Consider the following 27,636-nt stretch of genomic DNA (forward strand, 5'->3'; position numbering starts at 1 on the left):
TATCATCATATCCTTGGGCACCACATCCAAACATCTCTTAAACACATCCAGGGACAGTGACTCAACCACCTCCCTGGGGAGCCTATTCCAGTGCTTAACTACCCTTTCTGTAAAGAAATATAAAGAGAACTGACTTACTGAGATTTAGGACCTCAACTTCATCTTACTGAATCCGATACAATGCAAGTAAAAAAGTGGGTGCAAACTGTCACAGTTCTGCTTGGGTAACATTCTGTGCCCATGCCAAGATGAGTGTGAAGTTCTCAACAAAGATGAAGGCATGACAGGTCCTTCTCCCCTTCTGCTATCTGCCACCTGACACCAAGCTTTTGCATTTTCCTTGTATCTCACAGCTCCCAGCAGCTCTAAGCAGGCCGTTCAGTTTGCACAAACCTCCAAGAAGATGAGATCTGGATTCACATGGCATCTGTCATCTAAGAGATGAGTGACTTACAATGACCCTGCCATTCTGTCTTCATGTGTTGGCATCCACTAAGGATGTACCCAGAGTGTAGTGTGGGAATATGGTCTTGACAATCAAATGGACTAGTCCAAATCTTCACCTATTCCTTTCCCACATTCATCCACTCCTTTTCCACCTTCACCTACATCTTTTCTGTGCCCTGATTGTATCTCCTCTTAGGTCCTAACAGGAGGCATACATTGGAACACTTGGAGAGGTTTAACAGTTCAGTTTCCCACTTCTGACTCTCCCTGTCTGTCTGTATAGAGAGGGATCAATGACGGCAACAAAACAGTTATTAATGCTCTCTCGGATTGCAAACCTGAAATGACATGAAACAGCATTTTCTTCAGCTCCTTTAGTTCTCTTTTAGCACACTCCTACATGTTTGTGTTCGACAAGTATAAATGACCCTTTCAAATTCCAGGATTTGAAGCTGACGATGACAATTGATAACACCAATTTTTTTCATGTGTGAAGTACTTCATTCAGAGGGCTCTCAAATTGCTTTTCAAAGCTGTACAGCTTCCCTTCAACCACCACTGAAATGACCCTACCTCCGAGGTGGAACAAGGACCCATCAGTGCAGTCCACACCAATTTAGGGCAGGAAGTAAAGAATAATGTATTTCACTGCAGGCACAGGGTCAAGTCTGGTTGGAAAATACATTTCTTGTATTAGAACCTGGACAAAACCTTGTTGCCAGAATTCACACACTCCAGTTCAGGAGGAAAAATGACATGGGATCATCACTCACCAGAAAAGGTCAGAACCCTACATTTTACATCTTGAGCAGGGGCAGGACACTGTGTAAGAGTATGCATTCAGAACTGCCTCAGAAGAAGGAAAAACAAAAACAAAACAAAAAACACAACGATTTGCTGTCTGCCATTTCTGAAGCCTTTCCTGTAAAAGTGTACTATGAGGGTGTTTTTTTTATTGTTACTGTTTTGGTTTTTTTTTATTATTTTTTATTTTTTTTCTTTTTTTTCTGTCCCCCCCTCTCCTTTCCTGTAGAAAGGAAAGGTTCTATTGAACTTCAGTCTACACTGTGCTACACTTTACAGGAAGCCAAACCCATTTTTGAAATGAATATGAACTGTAAGAGGAGACCATGAGGTGGGAAACTCTTGAACTTAGTACAAGACTATTCATAAAATGAGTGAGAAAAGGAAATAGGTAATTATATAAGGTCATTTAGAAATGTCAGCTTGCCAATGGCATTGTACAAAGGGAGGTGTAACCTGCTTCAACCCAGGGCTGTTACAGCTGAACTTGTAAAGGACATCCACAGCCTCAGCCTCTTTTGTTCAGAGGTTTACTACTGGGAAGTTTTTTTCTATAACACCATCCCTCCAAAACTTACATGAACCTCAAGAATGGGGATCTATCCATCCAACTTCCATTGCTCAACTACTTCTGCTTCACACAAGAGATGTATAAAACAAGAAAACCACCCAAATCGCCCGGAACATAAGTGATAAACACTGAATTCAGTAATATCCAAATGGCAACTGCTCTGGGAACTGGGGATGTCCAAAGAAATGGTGTCTGCTGAGTCTCATTCAAATTCCTGTTGTTCCCAAGCAGATAACACTGGAAGTAAAAGATTGGAAGCTATAGAAATAATAAAAATAATCTCTGATTGAATTTTCTACAGTATTTTGATTCATCACATGAAATCGTTTCCTGTCTGCAGCATTGTCAGTGTCTAGAAAATTGTGACAGGTGAATGGAAAAAAGTAAAGTCTTTCCACCTTGCTGAGACCAACACTCATGTCATTGGGGGTAAAATAAAACAACTAATGTGGTGCCAAGAACAAGCTGCAGTGATTATGTGAATGAGTGTTTTGGAAAGTAAAAGAATAATGGTGGGGTGGGTGTAATGACTGAGCTTTGAGAATTGCTTTTTGTTTGTACCAGTGCCAATTGGGATGTGTTTATCAGTGGTGTTACCTGTAAATTGCTTCTTCAAGATTTCAGGGGACTGGATGATCTCAGAAGTTCCCTATAGTCCCATGTTCCTTACATGTTCACCTAGCCTGTTTCGTTCAGTGAATGAAAAATGTTTACAGACGCTTTACTGCTGGGGAACCTCAGACAATTCATGTCCTCTCTTTGTATTTTACTTCTTGTTTTATCGCTTTATAACCCACATGGAATCCAATGAATTTTCACACTGAGATTAAATCCCTGCCACAAACAGCAGATGCAGGAATATATTCACTCCCCCAATTCCCTCCTTCTGCTTTCTTCCACCCGTGTATTTCCAACAGTTAGCCAATTCTTTCGTTTATTTTTATTGCTCTGATTTCTTTCAGCAGTAAGAAACATTAAACATGGGGGTGTTATCCAGACTCGCTCAGATGGAGTGTGGCTGCAGAAGCCTTTGCACTCCCTCATTTCGTGCTTCAGTGCATTTCTTGTTGACAAGTGGAAGAATGCAAGGCAGATGAAGCCAAGGCAGATTCCCGAAATCTGGTCTCAGCCCTCTGCTATGCCCTCAACAGACACTGCAGCACCAGCTGCCAAAGGAACTTAGCTCCAACACAGTTCAGGTCAGGCCAGTCAGCTATTTAAAGAATTGGGTTTATTTGTATACTTTCTACCCTTCTCTCCTCCTGTCAAGCTCCCCCCCATGCTTTTTTTTTTTTGCTTTTTTTTTAAGGTGAGAAACTACCAGCAGCCCTTAGCACATAAATTTTTGTTTAGGTTTATTAAGTAATTTATACTGGACACTTTGTCTTTGGTGTTATTTTTATTTTTCAGTAAATTCCTCCAACCATTATACAATGCTACTCCCAGAACAACTGGGAGTACATAGAGATCAAAGGAGTATGGCAGGTTTGTTCCATGTCACCGCTGCTACCTCCAGGTATCAAAGAGATAGAAAGATTTAAAAATGTTACTTCCTTTGCTCTCTTCTAAAGGCTTTTAGGCCTAAAAGCCTAAAGGCCTGATTTTAGAAATTAAAACACATTTTTGGGGAACAGGGAGTTGGGAAGATGAACAATTTCAATACAGTATCTCAACCATTACATTTTTGCTGAAATTGTGATGACATCTATCGATAGCAGCGCTTTACTTTATTAAATGGCACTTGTAGTGCTAGGAAACCCAGAATAAATAGAAGCTGAATTACTGTCTGCTGTCAGCAGATCTCTGTTTTTGCAATCAGTTTGAAGGTATATGCACCTATCCATAAACCTACATGTGTATGAACATCTATGTATATACTCTCTCTATATATAGGCCTGCAATCCCCATTTCAGTGACCTGGAGAGAGAAGCAGTCCTCTTCATATCTTCGATCACAAAGTGAACATTGCTATATACTTCACCTTCAACAGTGTGATGTTTCTTCAGGGAATATAAGAGTCTTTGAGAGTGTTGAGGATCTGGGGGTCTGCTTGGGATAACTGGGATAAGTTCAGGCTATCATCTCCACTCTTAGCTGTTGAAACCTGTTGCAGCCACTAGATTACACATTAAAATTTTAACCTTGTAATTAACTGGATGGGTCAGGCCTCTACATACATTAGGTTGCATTGGGATCTACCCAAATTTAAATCATAATAATAATAATAATAAGAAGAAAAATGTATAAATCAAAATGAAATAATAATAATAATAAAACCACACCTGGTTATTTTGTCCATGAATTCAACCTTTGGAAGGAGACAAACTCTTAGAAGGCCTCAGGTAGGAGGGAGAATGCTCAGATGAGTCTGAAGAAGCCCACAGGGGAAACTGCCCATTTCATTCCTGGAATGTGAACCGTGTGTCTATTTTTGATTTTGAACTGAGTTCCTCTGCCTCCTGCCCTGTGCTGGTGCAATGAGAGCAGTGGCCCAACCACCCCATAATAGCTATTACTTCTTAATAAAGAACAGCACTTAGGCAAGGGATGAGGTTACTGTCAGAGAGGTCATGATTAATAATGATTAATCTGATCCTTGCCAACATGAGCTGGATCTACAATTCACTAAATAATTACTTTGCAGGATAGATACCTTTTCCAGAGGAGGCATACATTTGTCATATTAAAACTAAAAACAAAGGCATGGAAAGATGTACGGGACCTGAATTTTCAATAACATTTGAACTCACATGAGCCACCAGAAAAGATAAAAACAAAAATAAAAATCAAAGGATAAGAGTTATGATGAAGAGCCTATCTTCTGGGTGAAGCAGAGAAAAACAAATAAAACTAACCTCCACAGGCAAAGCTGTATTTCTCGAGAGCAAGGAGCTCTTTGCTACTTCTGGTTCTCAACTTTATGCATACCTTTAATACACATGCTATTTGTCATCCCACACAATTTGCCCCTGTTTTTAAATGACATTTTTCTTCCTCAGAACACATAAAACAGCTGAAATCACTCAGCAGGAACCATTTTTCTTGCTTTATGTCAATATACCATTTAGCACAAGGAAACCCTAACCCAGGATTGCCATTCTTATGCAATAATGCTCCTCAAATAATAAGCAATAGTATAATAATTTATAGAGAGGCATAAATTACTGGGAAACAAATGATCACCCTGAAGAGCCTATATGAACCTTACAATTACTGTAGGATGTTTGTGGTGTAGAGATTTGGTCTTGGCCTTGAAGCACAGATGAGTTTCACTCCCACAGTGCACACAAACAACTAGAAATGGCGCCAGTGACAGTCAAGGACACTGAGGCTTTGCTGCCAAGCTCTATTTTGAGACTGCTCTCAGTCATCCCACTCTACCAACCCAAAGCTTCAAGACCATCCATGGCACAGAAGGAAGATGGTGGACAGCAAGTATACCCAGCTATATGTCCTTGGAAGTTATCAAATACTTGGTGGGGTTCAACTTGCATTGCATACTCTTTTCCCTCAGCATGTAGGTTTGATTTAGACTGGGAGGCCAAAAATTATAGACCACAGGTCCCTCTCCAGCTCAAATGAAAATTTAACATGGCAGTTGGTTTCCTTGTGACTGTTACGAAGTCTCATCCTCACGAGAGACTGTTTGGACCTTCACACTGAACAGCGAGATGGTCAAAATTAATCCATTGGTGATTTGCATCATGGAAAACACTGTAGAGACAAGGACCTTTGGATGTCAGAGCCAGAAAAGCAGACTACATGTCAAGAAGGTAAAGGTGCCCTGCCTTCCAGAGACACATCGGAGAAATACCAGTACATTAAATCCTCAGCAACAGAGTCACTATTTGGTCAAGCTGGAGATTCTCAGTGGTGGAGTATAGCATGTCTGTGACCTTCCCTAAGTATGGAATACATATGTACTAAAAACATACAATTTTTGCTTACACTCAAGCAGATGAAAAAATAATAATAATTAATATATATATATATTGCATTTTCACATAGTTACAATGGCCTTAATAGGAAATGCAGAGAAAGTGAAGAAAAAAAGCTTGTAGCATCAATAATGAAGGTACATCTTTAAAATCTGAGACCGGGGGCAGGGAGGAAAAGACTTCAGCAAACAAAACTAAATCCAATGCAGTGTTTTTCCCCTTCACAAAGTGAAACAAGCTGTTCCTAAAATAATGCTTCCTTGGTTTTCTGGCAATTAGTGTCCTGAAGGATTAGCCTACAATTGTCGGCAAGTGTTTGCCTTTCCCAGCCAGTGTCACCATAGAAGTCTGCTTTTACTTACAAGGCCCAGGGGATAATTTATAAGCTGAGTTGAGGTCCTGCATTCACAGACAAATGTGCCACCCTACCACCCGCCCTTCTGTATGAACTTCCTCCCTGTCTACCTCCTGTCCCCTGAAATCCTCACAGGGGCACAACAGATGCACTTTCCAGACTGAATCAAGTGCTTGCCCAAAAGTTTATGTTGATACAGAAAAAGAAATCCTCAGGTGCTCAACACAGCACTAGATATCAAAACTTAAATTTCAGAAAATAACCAAGATTAAAGACTAATTTATTGCTGTCTCATAAAACATTTAATAGTCTTGGATTGTTGTTTTGTTTTGTTTTTTTCTTTCCTTCTAAAAGCTACTGCACTCTCTACATTTTAAGTATTGTGATAAATGAATTTTAGGTCCAACACAGAGTTTGTTAGAGGTGGTGTTTTGTGAACCATTCCTCTGCAGTCAAGATGTTCCCTCTCCATTTTTAATTTCCACTGCAAGAGGTCTGACCCTTTTCCATCCTTGTTGTAAATCAAGAGCTACTTAACTTGTGTACATCAAAATACAAGAGTAAAATTCACTAAAGTGTTTCATTTATATTTTTCTCTTGATGTGACAGAACTTCAACATGAGAAAATTAAACCTGTATTTGTGAGAATGGGAAGTTATTCTTCAAAGAGAGGTCACAAATCCTTGTCTTGATCACAATCTGATAGTATAATGCAAGACTATGATGTTGTCATTTAAAAATATTAAAAACTAACAAACAAACAAAAAGACACAATAACTTAATCCTACAAAGCACTTGTGAGAACAGTGCACCCCCAACACAGCCCACCACAGCACAAACAGATTTGTTCTCAGATCTTCTCTGTGAAGCTCCAAAATATTGTTATTAATTAGGTTGATGAACACGCATGTTGAAAATGAAATTATTTTCCTCTTGAGAACTCAGCCCCTCTTCCACATCTGGGATCTGGAGATCCCAGACTTTTTCTTCACACTGAATCTCCTTCAGATGTGTATCTGAACATGGGTGTTCACAAGCTGCACTGGACAGCAATCAGCCAGTCATATGATATTTCAGATCAACAGATTCTCTCTATTGCAGTGAATACTGGATAACCCACTATCTATTAAAACACATGTACTCAAGCCAGATTCCACTTCATCTTCGGAACAAATGATCTCTAGATTCAGACATCTCTATAGTTGGAAAGACAGGAGGCAACATCAACGAAAACTTTTTTTAGAGACAAGCTCAGCTGGTCAGAATAAGTGCAAAATGGTAGGAATAAACCATTTTCTGGCATTCAGAGCACAGACCCCCTTCTCTGCAGTTGCTGGATCCTACCAGTAGTCCCACTGGTGACAATTCGACAAATTTTAGAATAAGGGGCCATTCAGTCTGGGTAATGGATATTGAAACCTGGCCACCAGTTTTCAGTTTGTGAACAAGTCTATCATGACGAACTTCAGTCCTTATTGAATGTTCTTCTATTGGTGTCACTTCAGAACAAAAGCATGAAGCAAATGGCACATTTCTTTTTAACGACTGCATATCCACGCAGCTACAGTTAAGATAATAAAGGTTGTGTGCATTTAGCCAGCAAGAAAGAAGTGTGATAGTCTTTAAGAAAAGCATTGCCTTGATTGGATTATTAAAAAGAACCAGAATTCATAAGTAAACAAGCCAGATGGGAGTCTATGTCAGGCTGAGGCATTCACAACTCTTAGTGCAATAAATCCCTGATCTTCCTTGAAAGTGATTTCTACAAATAACAAATGCAAAAACATTAATGTGGTGTCACTGCTGGCCGTGATAAAGATTCTATTTGTGTCCAGCAGCCCTGCTATGTAGCCACACAGTTTAAATCAATCAAACATTAACACATTCTGTTATTTCTTCTCCAGTTAAAGTACATATCAACTGACCTGATCTGAGTCTTTCATCTGAGCATTTTTCCCTTTTCTGCAACCACAGCTCATGAGCAGTTTTGCATCTCCAATGACTTTTCCCTACAAGAGAAAAGGCAAGAAAAATATCATCACAATCTGAACAAAGACCAAGTTGTTTGTATTTAAGACCAGGGACAGGGAAAGAGAGGGTACTAGGGAAATCCATGGACTCATCCTTCAATCCTTCATTGCTTTGAGATGCTCTTCCATTAAGAAGTAGCTCCCAAGCTGCTAAGAAGACTTCTCCAGGAACCATTTTTACCACATTAGTGAAGTCACAGGGGCACAAGGAAACCACAGTGTATGGAAAAAATAACAGTGGGAACAAACCAAAGTGAAAAAGAACAGGTTATTTCAACCCAGTGCTATTTCAACCCAGAGATTTTCATACATGTACATGAGTAGAAAGAAATCCATCACCCTCATGATGCACAATTAGCAGGAGTGACTTGAAGTAAAGCTCCTAGTCAGCACTCACATTCACCATTAACAAATTAGTGCTAATTTGAATTTAGCATAACCAGATTCTGCAAAATACAGGCCTACAGGCATAACTTACCCACATTTGGACAACTGGTCCATACAACTAATAACAAATCCTTGCCAGGACTTCAACAGCTCAACTTCACCCAACACCACAGTCCGCTAGAATAAACCCTGCAACAGCAATAGCATGCTGGGTCCAATGAAGATTTCAAGAGGAACAACTTCCTCACCTTTCCTTTGCCTACAGAGACCAGTTTTAAGCTGAGTTCAGCCAACTCCGTTTCATTGACAACCCATCAGGCTGACTGAGCAACAGCGTTAACCTAGTTCTTTTCTAGGGATAATCTGAATCACTTTTGTTCTTCACCGAAGCTTTTTTGTTTTTATCAGAACTTGATAATCTCAAAATCTTCATAAATCCCCATGGCAGAAACGGGTTGGGATTCTAGGTTTGGTCACAATGCTGATTAAGTTCAAACAAAAACACAATTGAGATACCATGAGCACATAATATTTACATGCTTTAAAATTTATTGTCTGCATCTGGAAAACAAGTACTCTCAGAATCAGCTGAGCAGAAGGGGGGAAATCTGCTCATATGTAGCCATACCACAACATTAAAGCAGTTGATGAGTTTAGCCAAGTGGAAGTGCTCTACACTAAATGATGAGGATGAAAAAGGGCATGATTAAAAGGAATTGCAGCCATTGCTCACTGTCAGGGCACAGCAGAGAGCTGACCCTTGGTGGCAAGAATTACAAACAGGCCAATAAACTTCAGGTCACCTTGGGAGAGCTTGCAAGCTGCCAGGTGTGCTAAGGTCTCTCTCCTGGTGACCCCAGCATCTCACCAGTCTCAGGAAGACCCAATAATGTGCAAAAAATTATCCTTCCACCTTCTCTCTGCAAAAGAGACACCGAAACAGGGGACACTGAAAAGGTTGTACCTACAACTTCAGTAATTCAATTTGTAATGTCTTCAAAAAAGCATTCCCCAGAAGGAAATGATTAAAATGCCTAAAAAGTAAAGTACTTGCATTAAGTTATTATGCTGGAAATGAGAGCACAAAGAACAGGGAGATGATCATATTCCTAAGCAAAGGCAACCTTCTAGATACCAAAAGCATATAAGGCAAGTCAGAAATACAAGATGGTCTAGGGGAGAGCCCATATTTCCTAATAGATGGCTAAGACACCTCAGGGTGCCTATAACACTAACACACCTGTTTACCACAAGATAAGAAGTTCCAGCACTTTGAACACCACAAACCAAGGAAAAAGTTCAATTGTTAGATCCTTCTCTGGCTTATAGGATGCAGTCCCAGACAAACAACCTCATAGCAAGCTACGTCAGTGTTCTTGTGTAAGGCTGGAAGTATCAAAGAAATGATGGCGAATCATAATCACATGGACAAGCAAGAACAGAAGGAAGATATTACTCCAAAACTTGATAGCATTTTTTTCTTTGATAATGCAAGAATGCAAAGGCTATTCCATTCCTATTAAGAAGTAAACAAAAGCAATACACTGCTTGAATAATCTTATCTCCTTCTTTCTCCAACTGCTGATGTACCTCTTTTAATGGGTATCACCTCAACTAGCTGCTGCCTTCACCTTTTTAGGAAAGCTCTTTATGAACCAATATTTAATCTGGGGATAGGTGTCTAACATTAGGCAGCTAAGTTGAAAGGCAAAGGAGGAAAAAAAAAAAAAGGAAAAAAGCATATGGACAACATTTGCAGCCAGTCGCAACTCCGTTTAAGAGCAGATGGAGGCCTTGTCATTCAGGGGTTTCCTCACATACACCAGGCAGTTCAGTGGGGATAGGGAAAGGGGCTTCTGTTTGGCTGCTTCTGTCTGGAACCAGATTAGAAGAAAGCATGCTTGCAGCAGCACGTGCCTTGTGTTATATTAAACATCCATATGCAACTTCAGCTTTTATTCAGCGATCTGAAACAGAGCCCTCCAGGGTGCTAAGGGTCAGCGAGTTTTTGTTTGTTTATTTCTGTGTTATTTTACAGTTTGTAGTGCCCAAGAAGTTTGTTAAGAAATTAAAACACCTCGCCAGGGCTATCCTGCCATGGTTGTTGCCTCCTAATCTATCCCTCTCTGCTCCATCCAGCAGGGCAGTCCTGCACTCCTGATGTTTGCACAGGAAGGAAAAGAGTTTTATCTTGATGGTGCTACAGACATTTGCTCTTAATTTATGAAACTTCATTCCGTGTTTCATAGCCTTTTAATAACAGGTTTGGGGAGGAGCACTGTGATCTTGGAAACTCACAGATGTACTGCTACTAAGTGTTGCTGTGCTTCTTGCCCTCAGTGTGATGCTGTGGCTTAGAAGCAGGTTGGCACAATCATTTCCAGTGGAGGAGCTTGCTTTGGCTTCCTCTGGCTACTACACACCACCAGATTTCCCCTTCCCAAGGCAAGGAGCAAGAAGGTTTGTTAGTGAGCATAGAAGAAGAAAGCAAAAGTGTCTCATTATTGTACATGTTGTATCCCTGCTACTTGGTGAGTCCCACTGGGTTCACCAACTTCATCACACCATGGGCTCCGGCAGTTGGCCAAAGTTTTCAGGGAAAAAAGAAAGAATAATAATTATAACAGGCTTAATTATCTCAGCTTCATGGGTGACTGGTCACTAGTTTTAGAAACCTGTGGTCAAGAAACATTGAACCATGTCACCCAGAAGTTAAATGAGGACCAGTCACAACTTGCTTCACACCAGTGGACCCAGAGAGCACACAAATCCCTGCTGCTGGGGCTGCCCCGGAGGCTGTGGCAAACACCAGCATCACTGCCGTGCACAGATCTGCCAGCCCCATTTAGAAGAGTCAGACATGACGCACATGGCATTGGCAGGCCTCTGCTGAGCCTCCAGGCTCTGTGTTAGGGGAGAGCTGGCTGGGATTCATGGGAGGATTCTAGAGTCTCATTGAAGCAGGGAGGAGGGAAAAAATAAATGAGAAGCAAAATTTGATCACTGAGCTTCATGCAGCCATTCTGTTGTCCCCAGATGATGAACACAGTTTCATTCAGTGGCTCATGGGCTCCTCACCCTATTACGCAAAACACCCAAGTTGAGCCTTCTGAGGGGTGGCGGTCACTCAAAGCAGGTTTTTACACACCCCAGGGTAACACAAGCTGTGCTAGGGTCTTCCTCCTGCTCTTCCAAGCCTGTGGCCAGTGACAGAAGCACAAAGGGTGGCCTGTGTCAGCAACTCTGTGCCACTCACTATGCTGCCACCACCACATCTTTCTAGGCACTAATCTACTCAACTCTCGTCCGCTTTCCTCGTGTTTGAGCAGCAGCCATTGAAAATACTGGCAATGCCCTCACCCCCAAGGCACTGGCACAGTCTTTCCCTCACACTTCCAAAGACCTCTGAGCAACAAAGCTATGAACACTGCCAAAAGTGGGACAGTGCCAGCAGTCACCGAGGTTTAGCTTATGCAGCACCTCCTTTGAAAGTCCAGGTCCTCTGCCCTTTCATCAGGCAGGGTCAGGCACACACACTACTTCACTTCTTGCTTCCCTGTTGCAAACTCAAGTTGGGACTTAGCCCTGGGGAAAGATTCCATTTCTCCTTGGAAGATCCCACTGGCCAGATCTGACCTTGGCTTTCTAATGTCTCATGCTCTCCCCATCTCTCTTGCTTTGCAATACCCTGTTCAGGAGTGAGCATGCAGGTAGGCAATGCTGACCTCTGATTCCTTCTCTATCTTTTCAAATATCCTAACATTTCCAGCACAGGGGAGCTCCTCTGCAGCCACCTTGCCTGACACCCAGCAGAAGAAAGGTGAACAATTCAACCTGTTGCCATGCTACTGAGACTTTCAGCTACTTCTAACTGAAACCACTACCATTCTTCCACTGTTTTGGACCACTAAGTAAAAAGCACAGGAGAACGTGGTGGTCTTATTATGTATTTTTTTTTACCTACAGACACAGTTCATTCTTTGACCTAGAAAAAAAGATTGCACAGCACCACAGTGGTCAACCCTGGGAATAAAAAACAAACGAGCACTAGGGGAGCTTAAAAAAATATTGAAATGAACAACATATAATCAGTATTTATGGTTTTTATGCTGTTCTTCAGGGATGACACACAAGTCTCGAGGAAATCATGCCCAAGTGCCCACAGAAGGACACTGTAGAGTGGGAGAGGAAGAGAAGGGGGGAACTGAATCCAAGGTGGAGGCAAGCAGGAGTACAACAGACAGCTGGTGTTTGGGTGGTGGTAAATCACCCTGAAATGAGCCTCTTCCCTCAGCTCAATGAGGCCTAAACAACAAAGGAAGGCACAGCTTGCAGCCGGACAGCCTGCTAGCCAACCACAGACACACATGACAGCTTCATTCAGGAGCCCGGAGTCAATACAAAAGCTTCGAAATCAATCCGACATCCTGCGACCTCAAACAATGCACCAAATCTTCTCAGAATTGGAGCCCCAAATGAGGGGGAGCAGCATTCAAGGGAGATCAAACCATAGGGCTGGCATTGAAAGGGACTAAAAAGGAGAAGAATGTTCCCAGTTTATTAATGGTGGGGTCTGGCCGGCTGCATCCCAGCCGCCATAGGTTACGTTCATTAAAGGGCAGCACTTTGCTCGCATTATGCAGAGCCCAGAGTATACGTGCCTGAGTGTGCCCCTCACTTTCCAGAGATCAGGATGTGCCTTTCTGCTTAGCACTGTTGTCTTCATCAGAAATTCCTCCTGTGTGAACCACAAATGTGTTTTTTTCCCACTTGAGCAACTGTATGGGCACAGATGTGAGCACGCCCTCGCACATACGCATGCTCGCTCTCAGCCTTGAGCTGAAAAGCATAAAGAAACACAGGCAGGGTCTTTCCAAGGAAGAAAGCCCTGCATTTCACATTTAAGCAAACCCCTTCCCCTCTTGGCCATGCTTTCAGCTCTCACACATACAATCTACTACAAAAGACTGAAGCATTACATGATGGTTGCTATTGCTGAAAGAGTTGATTGCTCCATAAACACTTGTGTGCATCCAAAGCCATAAAGAACCTGGTCCAACATCAGAGCCAAACCCCCAAAAAACAGAAAAAAAAAAAAAAAGGAAAGGCTTCAGTCCCACAAGCTTCCCCCTCCGGATGGGATTGCCCCCTCTGGGGTAATTTCACCTGCAGCATCTGTCTTGCAGCACAGCATACAAACAGCACCCTCCCCCCATGCATGTGGCACCAGCAACAAAAAGGCCAAGCAAATCCTTTTTATCAGCTTGCCTTTGAAGGCAGGTGGAGAAGTAGAATATAGACACACACACATAAAAAAAAAAAAAAAAAAAAAAAAAAAGGGATAAATACAATTTGCAAAAGTGCTGTTTGGATTTGCCTGTCCTAATTATCTCCTTTTCAGCTGCCACATCTATGAAAGAGTCGGATCTTGGGCTGTAGAACCCAAGATGGAGAGCTTGCATCAGGAGGTCAGACTTGAAAAACACTTATTTATTTATTATTATTTTTTGTGTGTGCAGAAATGGGAGTAAATGATGAGAAAGAGCTAAATTTTTCAAAGCTGCCTACAGATTTTGATGTGTACTTCCCATGTGTTTTCACTGGGGATGTGTCAAAGTCCAATCAACTTTGCTTTTAAAGTGTCACACTGATATTATATTCAGAATAGAGATGGCTGTGGGAGCTAGTAATCTCCGTCAAACTGGAGAAATTTAGGTGCACAGAAACTAAAAACAATATACATTCCCTAGGACTTAGCAATTTCAACACCTTTTACACTGAATAGCTGGAAATGTAGTATTAAGACTCCATTAAAAAATAAAAAAATAAAAAAATCCAGGACAAATTGAAGTGATAGTCAAACCACAGGCAGGAAGGCTGAAACAGTCACCACCTGGTTTATCAACAGCAAGACAAAAAAAGCATCTCCATTAACATTCATAGAAAGAGGAAAACAGCAGTCATGTTGGGCATGTGCCCAAAGATGTGGTAGCTGAGTAGCAGGAAACCATGGAGGTCTGCAACAATTTATAGCAATACCAATGAACCAGAGTCTGCAGAGAGCAGGTGGAGAAAGATTCAAGGTTAAGTTTTATTGTGGGATAATAAGGATGAAATCTTTCATTCTGTGATGTACTTTCTCCATATTGAAATGGAAGATTTTCTTTCAAATACCCAGTGAATCCAAACACAAGATTTTCAAGTGTCAAGAAAGCTCTTATCTGGATGACTTTTTTTCTTTCTTTTTTTTTTTTTTTTTGCTTGCATGCTCACTTTAAACTCTGCTATTTGAATAATTTAACAATCTTTCTTAAATATTTCACCAATAAATCACAGGTTTGTGTTTCTATTTCATGTTACAACTAATCACTGGAGGAATGCCCAAGCTGGAAGTCAAAATTCTGCTCCACCAAGTCAGCCATGCATAATAATTTCTCTACAGACTCTCCAGTGAATTAAAACTTCTCTACAGAACTCACTTCATATAAAGAGTTCTTTGTGCAGGAGAAGAGTGCAATGGCAATCTGGGACAGTCTGTATTCTGCCAACAGGGCTTGATATTTCCAGAGCTAATTGGTTTGTAGAGGTTTTCTCATGCCGCCAAGTGCAAATGTGCAGCTCCCAGCTGAATCCCATCCACACAGAGCTGGGGACCCACTCTCCTGCCCCATGTGATGGGAACAGGTACCAAGAAACCCCAAATCCCAATGGGCAACAAAAGGAATAAATCTTTGCAAGTTTCTTCTACAGCTGTAGTGGAAGTGTAGTTTTGGCAACCAGACTCCAGTGCAGTTTTGATGCAAAATTAGTATGTTTGTGAAAACTATGAGAAATAGACCAACCCTCACCCAACCTCCCAAAGTCCCCATTCACCAAAATGAATCCAGTAAACCTCACATAAATACAATTTAGTGCAATTAAGTCTAATTTTGTCCCTAAGCCACCGAGACAGATTCAAAGCAAGATCTACTGTGGTCTCCCTCAGCAAAAGCCAAAATGCATGAACTGCATGAAGAGATAGCAAGAAGTTTGTGGCCAACATTTTGGGCCCAAAAGGGAAAACAGAATGACATGAACATGAGGAGAGGAGGGGAATAGCTGTAAATAATCATCAGTAACTTGCCTTTTTTATTTTTATTTTTCTATGCGTCAATTTTTGCTTAGTGTTGTTAAAAAAGAAACAAACCTTAAAAAGTAATGCTTTTTCCTCCAGAGAAGTATACAGTAGATGATCTCCCATTCTTACATGGCAGTGTATCAGCAAAACACATAAACAAAAGTGGAGACATGCACAAATGTACACAAACATATGAACAAATAAAAACCAAAATGGGCAACATGACTCCACTCCTGCAGCTGGAAGAACATCCCCTTGTCACACTTCCTAACAGCAGTGAGCTTGACTAGGGGTTAGGCACTGGAATGAAAACTAGAGATGCATCCTCTTCCTCCTTTGAGAACAGAATCTCCATCTTTCCTGTTCACGTGCAGCTGACAAGGCTTCCTACACAAGCTGACTTGGAAACAATTGATTGCTTTGTGCCAGGAGTGTAGTCAGGGCTTCAGTCCTCTGTGCACCACCTCCCTCAGCTTAGATGCTTCATCCCAAAAAGGTTCACCTTCCTCCTGCTCCTCCCCTCCAAGGTGCATTCTTCCTTCTCTTTGGCTTTTGTAACTTATCTCCCTGCAAGCAACTTCCCAACAGGAGCTGAAATTAAACAGGCTGCCCATATGCCATACCTCACTTGTTGTCTGTTCTCCTCATTGCCATCTGGCCTATTTGCTCAGCCAAAGGGGGGAAAAAAGTAGCTGGGGGGAGGGAAGGGGTTAGGAAGAAGAAGAGGGATGAAGCCAGACACAATGAGGACGAGGAGGGATGTGATGATGCTGTCTCTCGCATCTGCTCCTTGGCCAGACTCCCAGATAGATCAGTAATAGAGAGCAACAGAACCAGCGACAATTAACCCAAACACACTCCTGTTTATTTAACCTGTTCAGAGGGATCAGACCATGTGCTGCTCCCTTGGCAAGAAGGCACAGGGTGTTCCAGCAAGGAGCTTCCCATTGAGAAACCTCCAGCTAGAAGAGGCAAACGGAGATCTCTTCAGGATGAGGATGGAGAAAATGCACAGACTGCAGAGAGTACAACAGCTGTGTTGCCCATCTGAGGTTTTCCTTAACTCTCAATTATTTTTTGTACAGCACCTCAAGCAGATGAGCAAGGATGTGACTGGGTATGAAGGGAAAGGCAGGTCTGCCCTGGTTTTGATGCAAAATAGTTTCTAAAGCTCTTAACTCTGAAAAGGCAGTAAAAAGTAGAAAGAAATCAAAAGGGAAAAAGCAGACTGAGTCTGAAATGCCAGGTTATTTCCAAGCTGCTCTCCTAAACACGAGCAGGTTTTAAGCCCTAAGAATTTCTGAGCATAAACATAGCTCCTTATTTCAGAAGGAAGGAAAAAAAAAATATGAAAAAGCTCAAGAAACTTCAGGGCCATTGCTAACAATTTGTGCCAGGTTAGGAAGAAAGTCTGGGAGCACAGCTGTGGAAATATTAGGAGTTTTGTGTTCTTCATGCTGAAACGAAACCCTCAGAACTAAAAAGAACAGGAAAAAAATAATAATAATAAATAAATAAATAAAAACCCTTGGAAAATAATTTAAAAGAAAATGAAAACTACAAAGCTATTTACTCAGCAAAATTAAAAAGCAGGAAGAAAAATGCATTTGCAACACCTCTTACAGCTTATTTTTCTTAATTTGCAGTGACGCATTGCTTACACTTGAAAAGGTTGGTGCACGTGGTGATAAGGAATTTAATTGCATTCCAGTCCTTTTACCCAGTTGCATACGTATTTACCTACCAGAAACAGAAGCAGAATTCATCCTGTGCTTGTCTTCAGAGCACAGACTGTGGGTAGCGGAGAAGTGTGTGTGCAAAAACACACGCCTCTCACTGAGATTGGTATCAAAAGCTATACACTGGCAGATACCACTGAGCCATGAGATGACAACAATTACTGCTAGAGCTCCATGAGATCATGGCAGGGAAGCCCCTGCAGTGAAAGACAAACAGAGAGAAAGAACAGACCTCCTCCTTCTGATGCAGCAGGGCTTGCACACAGGAGTAGAGAAACCCAGGTGCTTCCCAGAGGGAAAGGTATTCATGTAGAAACCATTAGGGAAAGAACTCTTCCATTAGTGATATGTCTACAACTAAGTCCTTCACAGACACAGAGGAGAGGAGGTGATCCTGCTTGTTGGTGGTATCTTCTGATTCACACGTATGTTTTCACATTGCATCTTGACTCTGCAGCAGAGCAGGATGAGTTTTTTCCAAGTGTGGTCATTCCTCTGTTTGCAACCATTGTGGTTTTGGAAATGAGAAAATGTTTTGCGAATGAAAAATACTTTGTGATAGTGGAAACAGACAGGAGAAAACTGCCTAAAGCCGAAACACAGCAGCATTTCTGCCTTTAGCACTGCTGTGGCCGCTCTGCAGCAAGGCCTCCAGCTTTGGGAACCAATTTCTTAGAGCAGCAATAGCAGCGACAGTCAGAGAGGAAGTCCACTCCCACTCAGGATTTGAGTTCCACCACAGGTTTTGGCTGACATCACCAGCTGATCCACACCTCTCTCTTGTGGTTTATGACCTCACCACAAAGCATGTCATGCAGTCATTCCCTTGTACCTTTCTGTAGACCATCCGTTACCCACCACCTAATTGCTTCCACAGTGTGGCTGCAACAGAAGTATTTCCTATAGCTGAACATTTGTGTTCCCAAAAGTTGGCACCTAATGAGTCAAGTTCCTTGGTCTTTATACTAGGTGTTACTACACAGGGAAAGTATTACAGGGAGCAGGAAGGCATACAGAGACAGAAATCAATCTGATTCCCCTGCATGGATTTTCTTTGGAACATAAGGATACATGACAAAAAATGTGTCTCATTACTCTGAAGAAATAGGATAGAAAGGAATGGGAAATGGTGTCTATCACAATCTGTCCTATACAATGTTAAATCAGAATTCCCCAGTTAGGAATAACAATTAACTGAAACAAAGTCAACAATAAAATGCTGCTCAGAGCCATATGCATTAGTGGGAAGAGATGGAGAGGAAAAGGGAGGGTTTTCTGCACGTTGTTTGGTTTTTGTTTTGAGACATGAGATTAACTGGCACTGAGCTAATGGCATCTGAGCTGACATGTGAACACTGTGCCCATTATAGGGTGCCAGCTTCCCAGAAAACCAATAGATTCATCCTGCAAAGAGAATAAGGATGCTCCCCATTTTACAACTGGCAGTGAAAGCCCTGGGAGGTGCTGGAAGGCTCCCACTCACAGGTAACAACATTCACATCTGCTCTAGCAGCTTTTGACCACCAAGATACAACAGAATATCTTCTCACATTTCTAGACTGCATACAGAGGCTCCAAAATACTTTGTATCTGCATGTTGCATTGTTAAGACACAATCCTCTCATTATTATATTATTGGTGTTGAACTGAATTCCACCTCAGGTTTTGGCTGACATCCCCTGGTGATCCACACTCTGCTCATGTGGTTCATCAACTTACCACAAATCACCGCTATGGAGTTGTTCTGTTGTACCTTACTGCAGATCCATTATCCTCCACCTAATTTTGTGGCCCTACAACTCTTTTCCCCCTGTAAAGTATTTTGTATTTGGTAAGTCCCTTTAAGTCTCTGTGATTCTAACCCTTTGCTCATGTTTAAGAGCAAGAAATCTTTTTGATGTAAGACCTCTCTCTCTGATTAGGCTAACAGAAGTATCTCATATCACGCAATTTCAGAACCATCCTGTAGACTTCAAGTGCCCAAATGTGACTCACTGATTTACTCCAGCAAACCATTAGACCTTGAAAAGCTCCGCTATCCAAACACTGGACAAATCTAGACATCCTGGATCCATCAAGATCTGGGTCATTCAACCTCCACCAGAAACTATTACACAATTACTAACAGTGAAACTTGGGGGTATGTGATCGCCCACCTACGACACACAAAACCAAAAGATATTGTGATCTTGGAAGAAGAGCTGTCTCAGTGCTGTATCAGGTCTAGCCATGCTGGGAAGAAGAATATACTTGGTAACTATTGATGTTGTGGCCAAGGAAACCCAATCACATCACCAGTCCAAAGCAAAAAGGATCTGAGAGCAGTTTTAAGATTTGAAACTCTCCACCCTGATAGTTCCCCATCTCACAACTACCAATCCATCAGGTGGTTGGCAATCACACTTATCAGAGCCACCAGAATTCATTTTACACACTCAAGGGATTTGAAGATCCCATAGCTTTCCCAAATACTCCTATCAACTGTTTCAGTATCCAGTTTGGAAATTCAGAAGAAAACAAGAAACTACAGGGCACTGAGTCATAGTCGGCCACAAATCCAATAACTGAGATTCCCAGCCAAGATCTCTGCATCCATTCTAGCAGTAAACAGCAACAAAATCTGCAGGTTTTTCTCTTTGTTTCATATGTCTTCAAGAGCTGGATGTAAAAATACCAGAATGGTTTCTGTAGTAGGAAATTATTGGCCAATGTGAGGCAAACACAGCCCCCAAAAGCCATTTTATTTTCATACGAATCCTGTGAAAGTAACATAGATTTTCACATACACTTTCAAAGCCTGAAATTTTTGCATTTATTCACAAAATAATTACACTTTTGATGAAGACAGGGATGTTGTGGGGTTTTTGTTTGTTTGTTTGTTTTCATTCAAAATTCAAGGGTGAAGTTCTTTCCAACAGAACTTTAACGGATCTTTCCTTTGAATTCCTACCCATGTTACTTCACAATGTTTTAAACGTGTTCACCTATAAGAGAACACCATCTCTGACATGGTTGTAAATATGATGGGAGAAGAAACTATTTCTTCAGTTTCTAAAATATTCCAAATAAGTTCTGTATGAAGAAGAAAGGGGTAAGTCATTACTTCAGCTACAAAAGGCTACAGAAATGGGGCAAGCAATGGAGTTAGTAATACTACAGTGCAGATATGCCCTTACTGTAAAGCACAGTCTCTTCTTTTAGCCCCAGATGTTAGAAACTCAAATTCTTTGAACTGTTATCATCTCTTCCACCCACCATCACTTGGGAAGATAAAAATCAAGGTCTGGGCTGCTGAGTCAGTTTACAAACACCCTAATAAGTCATTTACCCGGACTTGTTTTCAGTCACTTCTTTATTGAAACTCTGTGTCATGGGACTGGCAGCAGGATCTGTTAACCTCTTCGTGAGAAATGAGCCACTGAGAATGAGACAGCACACATGACAAGAGGGAAGCATGCATGACAAGGGGGGGGGGGGGGAAAGAAAAAAAGGAAAAAAGAAAAGACACTGGAGACCACCGGACTATGTAAAAAAGACTCCGGGGATACCACTAACCTGGAAAGGGTGAAATTTAAGCTTTTTGAAACAGTTGTGTAGCATGCATATAACCTCCGGAAACTCATCTAACATATCTGAGACTCAGTTTCCCCTGAAAGCCGATTTTCAAAGCAGTTCAGCTCTTCTCACCACAATGCTCTAATAAAAGATGCTGGTATTATGGGTACAATTTTAGAAGCTAAAAGCTTCTCCTGAGGGAAGCTTTTTTCTTTCTGCCATATGAAGAAGTACGATTTTTCACACTGGGTTTACGTCAAGCTTCAGATTGTCACAGATGAAGGCACCTTGGTAAAGCTCAGACTTTCCATTTATCATGGACTTCTTCAAGTCTTCTTTCTTAGTTTCAATTTTTATTTCCTGCCTCCCTCCCCTTTTTCATTTTTTGGTCTTTATATTCAAACAAAAACCAAAAGCATAATTGACTCAAGAGCTTTTGTATTCTTTAGTTTTGACTCAAAACCAGAGCAGGCCAAACAAAATGAAACAAGACATCATTTTGGGATTCAAAGTGACTGTAGACCTTAGAAACTCCTTCTTTTTCACAGAAGATAACTTCTGCTGTCAACTTATTCTGTCGTATTTCTCATTTGCAAGGCGGGAAATAAAAACAGAGAAAATTTCATTCTTCATATTTTAATTCTAAGGATAAAACACATGTTTCCAGTTCCATGGTCTGCATGCTAGATACATGTGGGTTTTGAGGTCTGAGACTCTTTGGAGTTTAAGCTCCACATCTTCATGCAAATGTAACACCACACATGTGAAACAAAATAAAGCCTTCCTCAGTTTTGGAGATGAGCAGGGATCCATGGCTGGGAACCATGACCATTGTTGCAAAATGTTTTTGTACTGTTAATGGATCTGCTACCCTCTTAATATCCCCAAATGAAAAATATTAATAATGATGCTTGTTTTTTGTTTTTTTTTTTTTCTTTCCTTTTCTTTCCCTTCTCATCTCCTCTTCCTTTACTCTTCTACTTTTTCTTTTTACCTGAATGTGACTGAATTCTCATCTTCTCATTCAGTTTTTTCTCCTGCTCTTCAGCAATTACAACTAGAGCCATTAAAGCTCTCTTACTCCCTACTGCACAAGTAGAGCAGAGAAGTGCTCACATTTCTCTTAATTTCAGCACCTGGGGATTATTCCCTGTATCCTGCAATTTTGACTTCTTTTCCTTTTAGTGCCACTTGCACTTGGAAAGAAAAATTCAGTCCCAGGAGAGAGTATACAGGATGTTTTACATCATGGGACAACACTTTCAGCACTTTGTTTGAGGTCTGAAAAAGGAGGCAAAACAATCACCTGCTTGAGTGAGCTCTTTGGACGAAGCAAACAAGTGACACTTTGTTCTCACTTGTGCAACCCAGGCAGCAATGGAGAGGGGTACAGGAAGGTCAAGACAGATCTGTGATTTAAAGGCAGAAGGATGGTTTTGTGACTGAATGAGCCAGGGCTTCACTCTCAGTTCTTGCTGATAGAGAGTTTTACAGAGAGGGAGGGCTTTAGTGCCTCAGTTTTCCCAGTGAGGTGGACATGCTGTTTACTCCCATCACAAAGTTTCTATTGAAGAAATCCCAAAAGAAATCACAAATTTGTGGTGCTAAGCATCCAGCATACCAGACACTTTGCAGATGTGCAGCTGTAAATGTCTCTTTTCCCAACAGCAGGATTATCTGCACCTCCAGGTACAAGGAAAAGCCACCAGAAGAGAATCCTAGCAGACCACAGCATACCCCACTTGATGATGATCCATGAAGCAAAGCAAACTCTCTTTCTATTGCTTAACCACAGACAAGTTTTGGGCCCACTGATGAACGCTAACATCTGTAACCAAGACCATACTATTAAAATAAAAGAAAAAGCTTCTGAAATTCTCTTGGGTATCTTTAAGGAGCATGAGCCTTTGAGGGTCCAAATGCAGCGTAACTTGCTGGCCACAAATACAATACAGCCTTGCCAAAAGCCTTCCTCCTCCACTGCAGCTTGTATTGGCATCTGTGGCACTCACAAAAAAACATTTTACAAGCTCATCTCTGAGTTTTATGACACAGTCATATAGAAGGAAATGTAAACTATTCCAACCCTCACACTGCCTCTTGGCTTAAGGAACTGCTCCTTTTTACATCTCCCTTTCCTTTCTGCTTATCTCCTTAACTAACCACAGATTTCTAAGTAAAGGAAATTACATTAATTGGAACCTTCTTGGGACATTATCAGCTTCAGCAGGAGTATCTGGGGAGTGGTGAGGCAGAAGGCTTAGGGCAGCTGGTTGACAATCATTAAATCACCTCTTGGAGGAAAATGACAGGGTACGAAAGTCTAGCAGAGTATTTGTGGTCACATCAGGCCATACCTGGATGGAATTCCCTTCTCCCAGGTGCTGTCAAAGACTCCAAGCAAGAGAGACAATAACGCTGAGCTGGAGGAGGTACAGCTGATCTGTGTGTGACACACTGGACAAATAAAGTTTCTCTCTTTGCTTGGGCTCAGTTTCCTGTTGCAGTGGCATGCTGACTGCAATGTACTTTCACAATGACTGTGATTCCTGCTTGTGTGTGCGCAGGCGTCATGCATCAACCTCACTGCTAACGGCAAAGCAGAGGTGAGTGCATCTCCATCAGCACCAAATTGGACTCCAAACCTGTATAAGCGATAGCTAAAATTGATGCCACCAGCCTTACCCATGAGAAAAACACAATCAAGGGATATGGACACCACAAATTCCCCTTTGTTCCACCACGACCCCCTAGGGGAAATGCTGCTTCCAATCTCTTTCTCCCTTCATGATCTTACTTCAGATTGGCAAAGCCATTCAAGAATGTTTTATTACTCCATCTTGAATTTTTAATAATACTCAAATACCGAGTAATTGTCATAATTTACATGCGGTCAGATCTCATCCAAATTGTGTGCTGAAGCAGCTTATTTACCTCCTGACCAGCAGATGATAGCTGGATTCTCACAGTGTCCCAGTTTATTTATTTATTTTTACGTAGGCATCTTCAAAGCTTATGTAAGCAGTATAAGCCATGCAAGAAGCTAGACAATGAAGTCTTATCTGACAGCAAAGAACACAACAGCAAGTGGTCAAATTCTGCTCAGTAGACATTTAGAGCTCACATAATCAGTATTTTGACACCGTAGCAACACAGGAAACCAAGCAAACTGCAAGCCCCAAAGCTCCAGGGACTTCCAAAAGCAGAAGTTAAAAGTTTTTGGAAACAGGTTCAGCTGGAGCGGTGTTTCAGCAATTGTCCTCCCGTATGGACCGGCTGGCTGACGTTCCCAGAGTCTCGTTTTGCAGTCTGTCTGAATACCACTCAAAATATTTTCTCAATTAGAGGAGAAAACAGGAATTTGCCACTTGTCTGCCTCTATTCTGTTGCCTGTCAGCATTCAGCAAATATTTCAATCGCAGCCCTTTGCATGCTGCTAGCCCCGCTCATTTAACCTTTGGCCCTTCCCTAGGCTAATCCATCGGCCTTTACCTTCCAAACTTTACAGCCGAGGGCTGACTGCGGGACAAGCCTGTGGGGAGGGGAGGATGAAAGGGGGGATAACTTATGACAGGCACCAATATTGCCATGTGCTTGGGGGGGAAGGGAGGATGGAGATAGCAGAAATCTCCGCTGGCATCTGGGATTTGTGCTTCCACCTCTGAGAGGAAATGAGGAAAATTAACACATTAAAAAGAGAGAGAGAGAGAGAGAGAGAGAGAGAGAAAGGAAGAGAATTACTCTTCATCTTAGCTCTCCTCAGCACAGCCTACAGCATCTCAAGGAGTATCTGATCATCTCCAGAGCTTTCGCTCTGCTTTTACCACCTCAACAGCTCTTCTCCCCATCTCGCATGTCACCCAGATTAGTAGCTAACAATCCCACTGTCAAAAGCTCATGTGATGAAAATAATGCCCAAAGCGCAGCCTGTCAGCCTCAGAAGTGCCTGCTCAACTTTGACAGAGGATCTACAGACAGTCCAGGAACCCCACGCTGGCCCCCACCCCCCCACCCAAGCATCCCACGCACTCTCCAGGGGCTGCACCCAGCCGTCTGCTCTATGAGAAACCGCTGACCCTTCTGTCACGTGGGCGCTTTTAATTGTTCACGTCGGTATTTTGTTTCTCCCTGCTGTAGACAGTTTGCTGTCTGTTATCTGTCTTTCATACGTAATTAATTGTGTTGTCTCCCAGCTCATTAGAAACAAACCTCTCTCTTCTCCTTCTCCCTCGGCCAAGTCACAGTGTGCATTATTTAGGTTAAATCATGTTTAAACAACTACATAAATAGTAGGTCGAGTTTGCCTTTTGTCTAGGCTGGGGCTGTAGCTTGGCTCTGTTCTCAATGTGCCAGACCAGGAAAGCCCTTATCACTGGGAGCTCCCAAAGGGAAACCTCACCGGGGCAAGGCAGCTCTGTCTGCGACGAGCAGAAGGCTGGGGCAGTGGGTAGCAGGAGCAAGCTGCCAAACTTTAATGAGGCAGGCACAGAAGTCATTGCTGCAGAGCAAAAGCCTGCAAAGTGGATGCTTGCTGTCTAGCCCAAGATAACTGCAAAACTGAGGTGAGTCTGAGGTTTCTTTTTTTTCTTTTTTTTTCTTTTTTTCCCCTTGTAGTTCTACCTGGTGAAGTACATTTTAAGTGACATCATTCCACACATCTTGTGCCATTCGCTATCATCTTTGGTAGCAGTATCTACACAGACCTCTCCCGCAGCTAGCAGGACGCAACACAACTGGAAGACCTCAGAACTTTCACTCTTTTAAATTTCACAATTAAAAATGAAATGAGAGTTTCCGAAGTGGGTTCCCTCAGTGTGCTGGTTTAAAAAAAAAAAGATTGAGGATGTGGGTATATACAGGTTCAAGCAACCTAAAAACCAACATGAATCATCACCTTGAACTCAAAATTTGAACCAAACTGTTGTGCGGGGTCAGGGTAGTTCAACTGAGCCTGAAAAGTTCATTTGCTTACACGTCTGTGCTTCCTGGGCCAAAGCTTAAAATCCCTATACAGCCTTTTCCTGTGCAAAAACATCTCTAATATCAGCTGATGCAAAGATTTGAGGATTTAAATAATCTCCTTCTAGTTGGAAACAACCACTGACAGAATGAACATGAGAAAGCTTGTTTCCTCGAGATTTCCAGCTTAGCTTAAGAGATTTAATCAATTGGATGAGATTCGGGTGAATCACCTGAACTTTTGGATACTGACTCCAGCCAAGACCTCCCATCTTCTTTATGTATGCACATCCCCACTGATGGATCTGGGCTAGCCAAGCATTTTTAACTGATTGGATGAGGCTCAGTTTTGCTGGAAAGCCTGCACAAAGGTTGTGAAGGGCTTTGGTAAAGGCTTCCACATGAAAAGCTCTGCAGACATATCCAGCGGTGTTATATTAAGCTAAATTACTGCTTGGGAAAACTACTTATACAAGGAATGTAAGGCAATGAAGTTCCCTCTTCTCAATGAATCTGAGAAGAGATGATGAGAACAAAAGCCTTCAATGCTGCTTAAGACCAATGAATCTCAGCAGTGACATGAGAAGACCATAAAGAACAAGGGCATAGTTCAGTTTTCAAGTCCGTCTGCTACCAGACCTCTCCACCAAATGGGTTTTAAAATCATGGAGGCCACAAGCCTATATCATGCAAGTCACTAAATTTGCATTTATCAAAGACCCTCAATATAAATTTGTCGGTTAGGCTTGATGCAGCTGCCAATCTATCAGGAAAAGCAGGTTATCAAGATCAACACACCAAAATGGTAATCATTCTCCCCATTCTCTACCCAAACTGCTCTCCTAATGCAGTGTCAGGAGGAGGCAGTCCCCCTTTAAACTCTTCCCAAATACACAGAGACAGTAACAAGATGCCCACCATTTAGTTTGTCGGATACATACACAGCTTTCAGAGGATGCTGTATTAATAATAATATATGCTTAAAAAAAAAAAAAAGAAAAGAAAATCAAGAAGGAAGAGGGAAAGGAAGGAAGAAAGAAGAACGTACACAAGTGGGGGGAGGGAAGGAAAAAGGACAACAATCTGAGACTTTCAATGGGAATGTCCAAAAATAACACAAACAGGATCTCCCTGCCATCTGCTCCGATCCTCTCTGAATGGCTTTCAAAGCAAAAAGCCTTGCCAAAACCTGACAAACAAAGCACCAAGCATAAGTTTTAATGGAATACCAATACTGTGTTCCCCCTCCCCACCCCCTACTTTTTTGCTACATATACACACACCTTCCACACTCCTCCAGTTGCCAAATAAATGACACTATGCAAAAAAAATTTGCTTTGGTTACGAAGCTGAATAAACAAGGAATAATTTTGCAAGTGCTCCCATATGTCTCTGCTTCTCTGCTTACAATGGACACTAATAAGATTTGCCATAACTAATTCATTCTTTCACACCATTATTCTTTATCTTTAAATAAATAAATAAATTCTGCTTACCCCATGTGCATTTTTATGCAACTTTCACACAGCTGAAACACAAGCATTTCAGCAGCAAAACCCGGCCATCACAAAGCAGACACTTGCAATTTAGTTTAGACTGGTCAAAGCGGAGCTATGCTAGAGTTAATGGAATAGAAAAGTGTTTCTTACTTTTTTCTTTGATTTCCCATTCTCATTAAAAAAATAAAAACAGAGATGTCAAATGAGACCAATGGGGAATAGGATAGTATAGGAA

The 27,636-nt window shown here is 41.7% G+C and overlaps 1 protein-coding gene across 3 annotated transcripts in view; it reads right to left on the bottom strand.

Annotated features, from left to right (window-relative positions):
• The window catches only part of SETBP1 (SET binding protein 1), a 267,984-nt gene that overhangs the window by 209,646 nt on the left and 30,702 nt on the right, over positions 1-27,636 (bottom strand). For all 3 annotated transcript variants that reach the window (XM_072359104.1, XM_072359106.1, XM_072359105.1), the window contains exon 3: positions 8,041-8,124. In XM_072359104.1, the coding sequence (XP_072215205.1) occupies positions 8,041-8,124 (84 nt within the window). The remainder of the gene's footprint in view (positions 1-8,040; positions 8,125-27,636) is intronic.

The sequence above is a fragment of the Excalfactoria chinensis genome, chromosome Z (genome assembly GCF_039878825.1).
Source record: "Excalfactoria chinensis isolate bCotChi1 chromosome Z, bCotChi1.hap2, whole genome shotgun sequence".
Lineage (NCBI taxonomy): Eukaryota > Metazoa > Chordata > Aves > Galliformes > Phasianidae > Excalfactoria > Excalfactoria chinensis.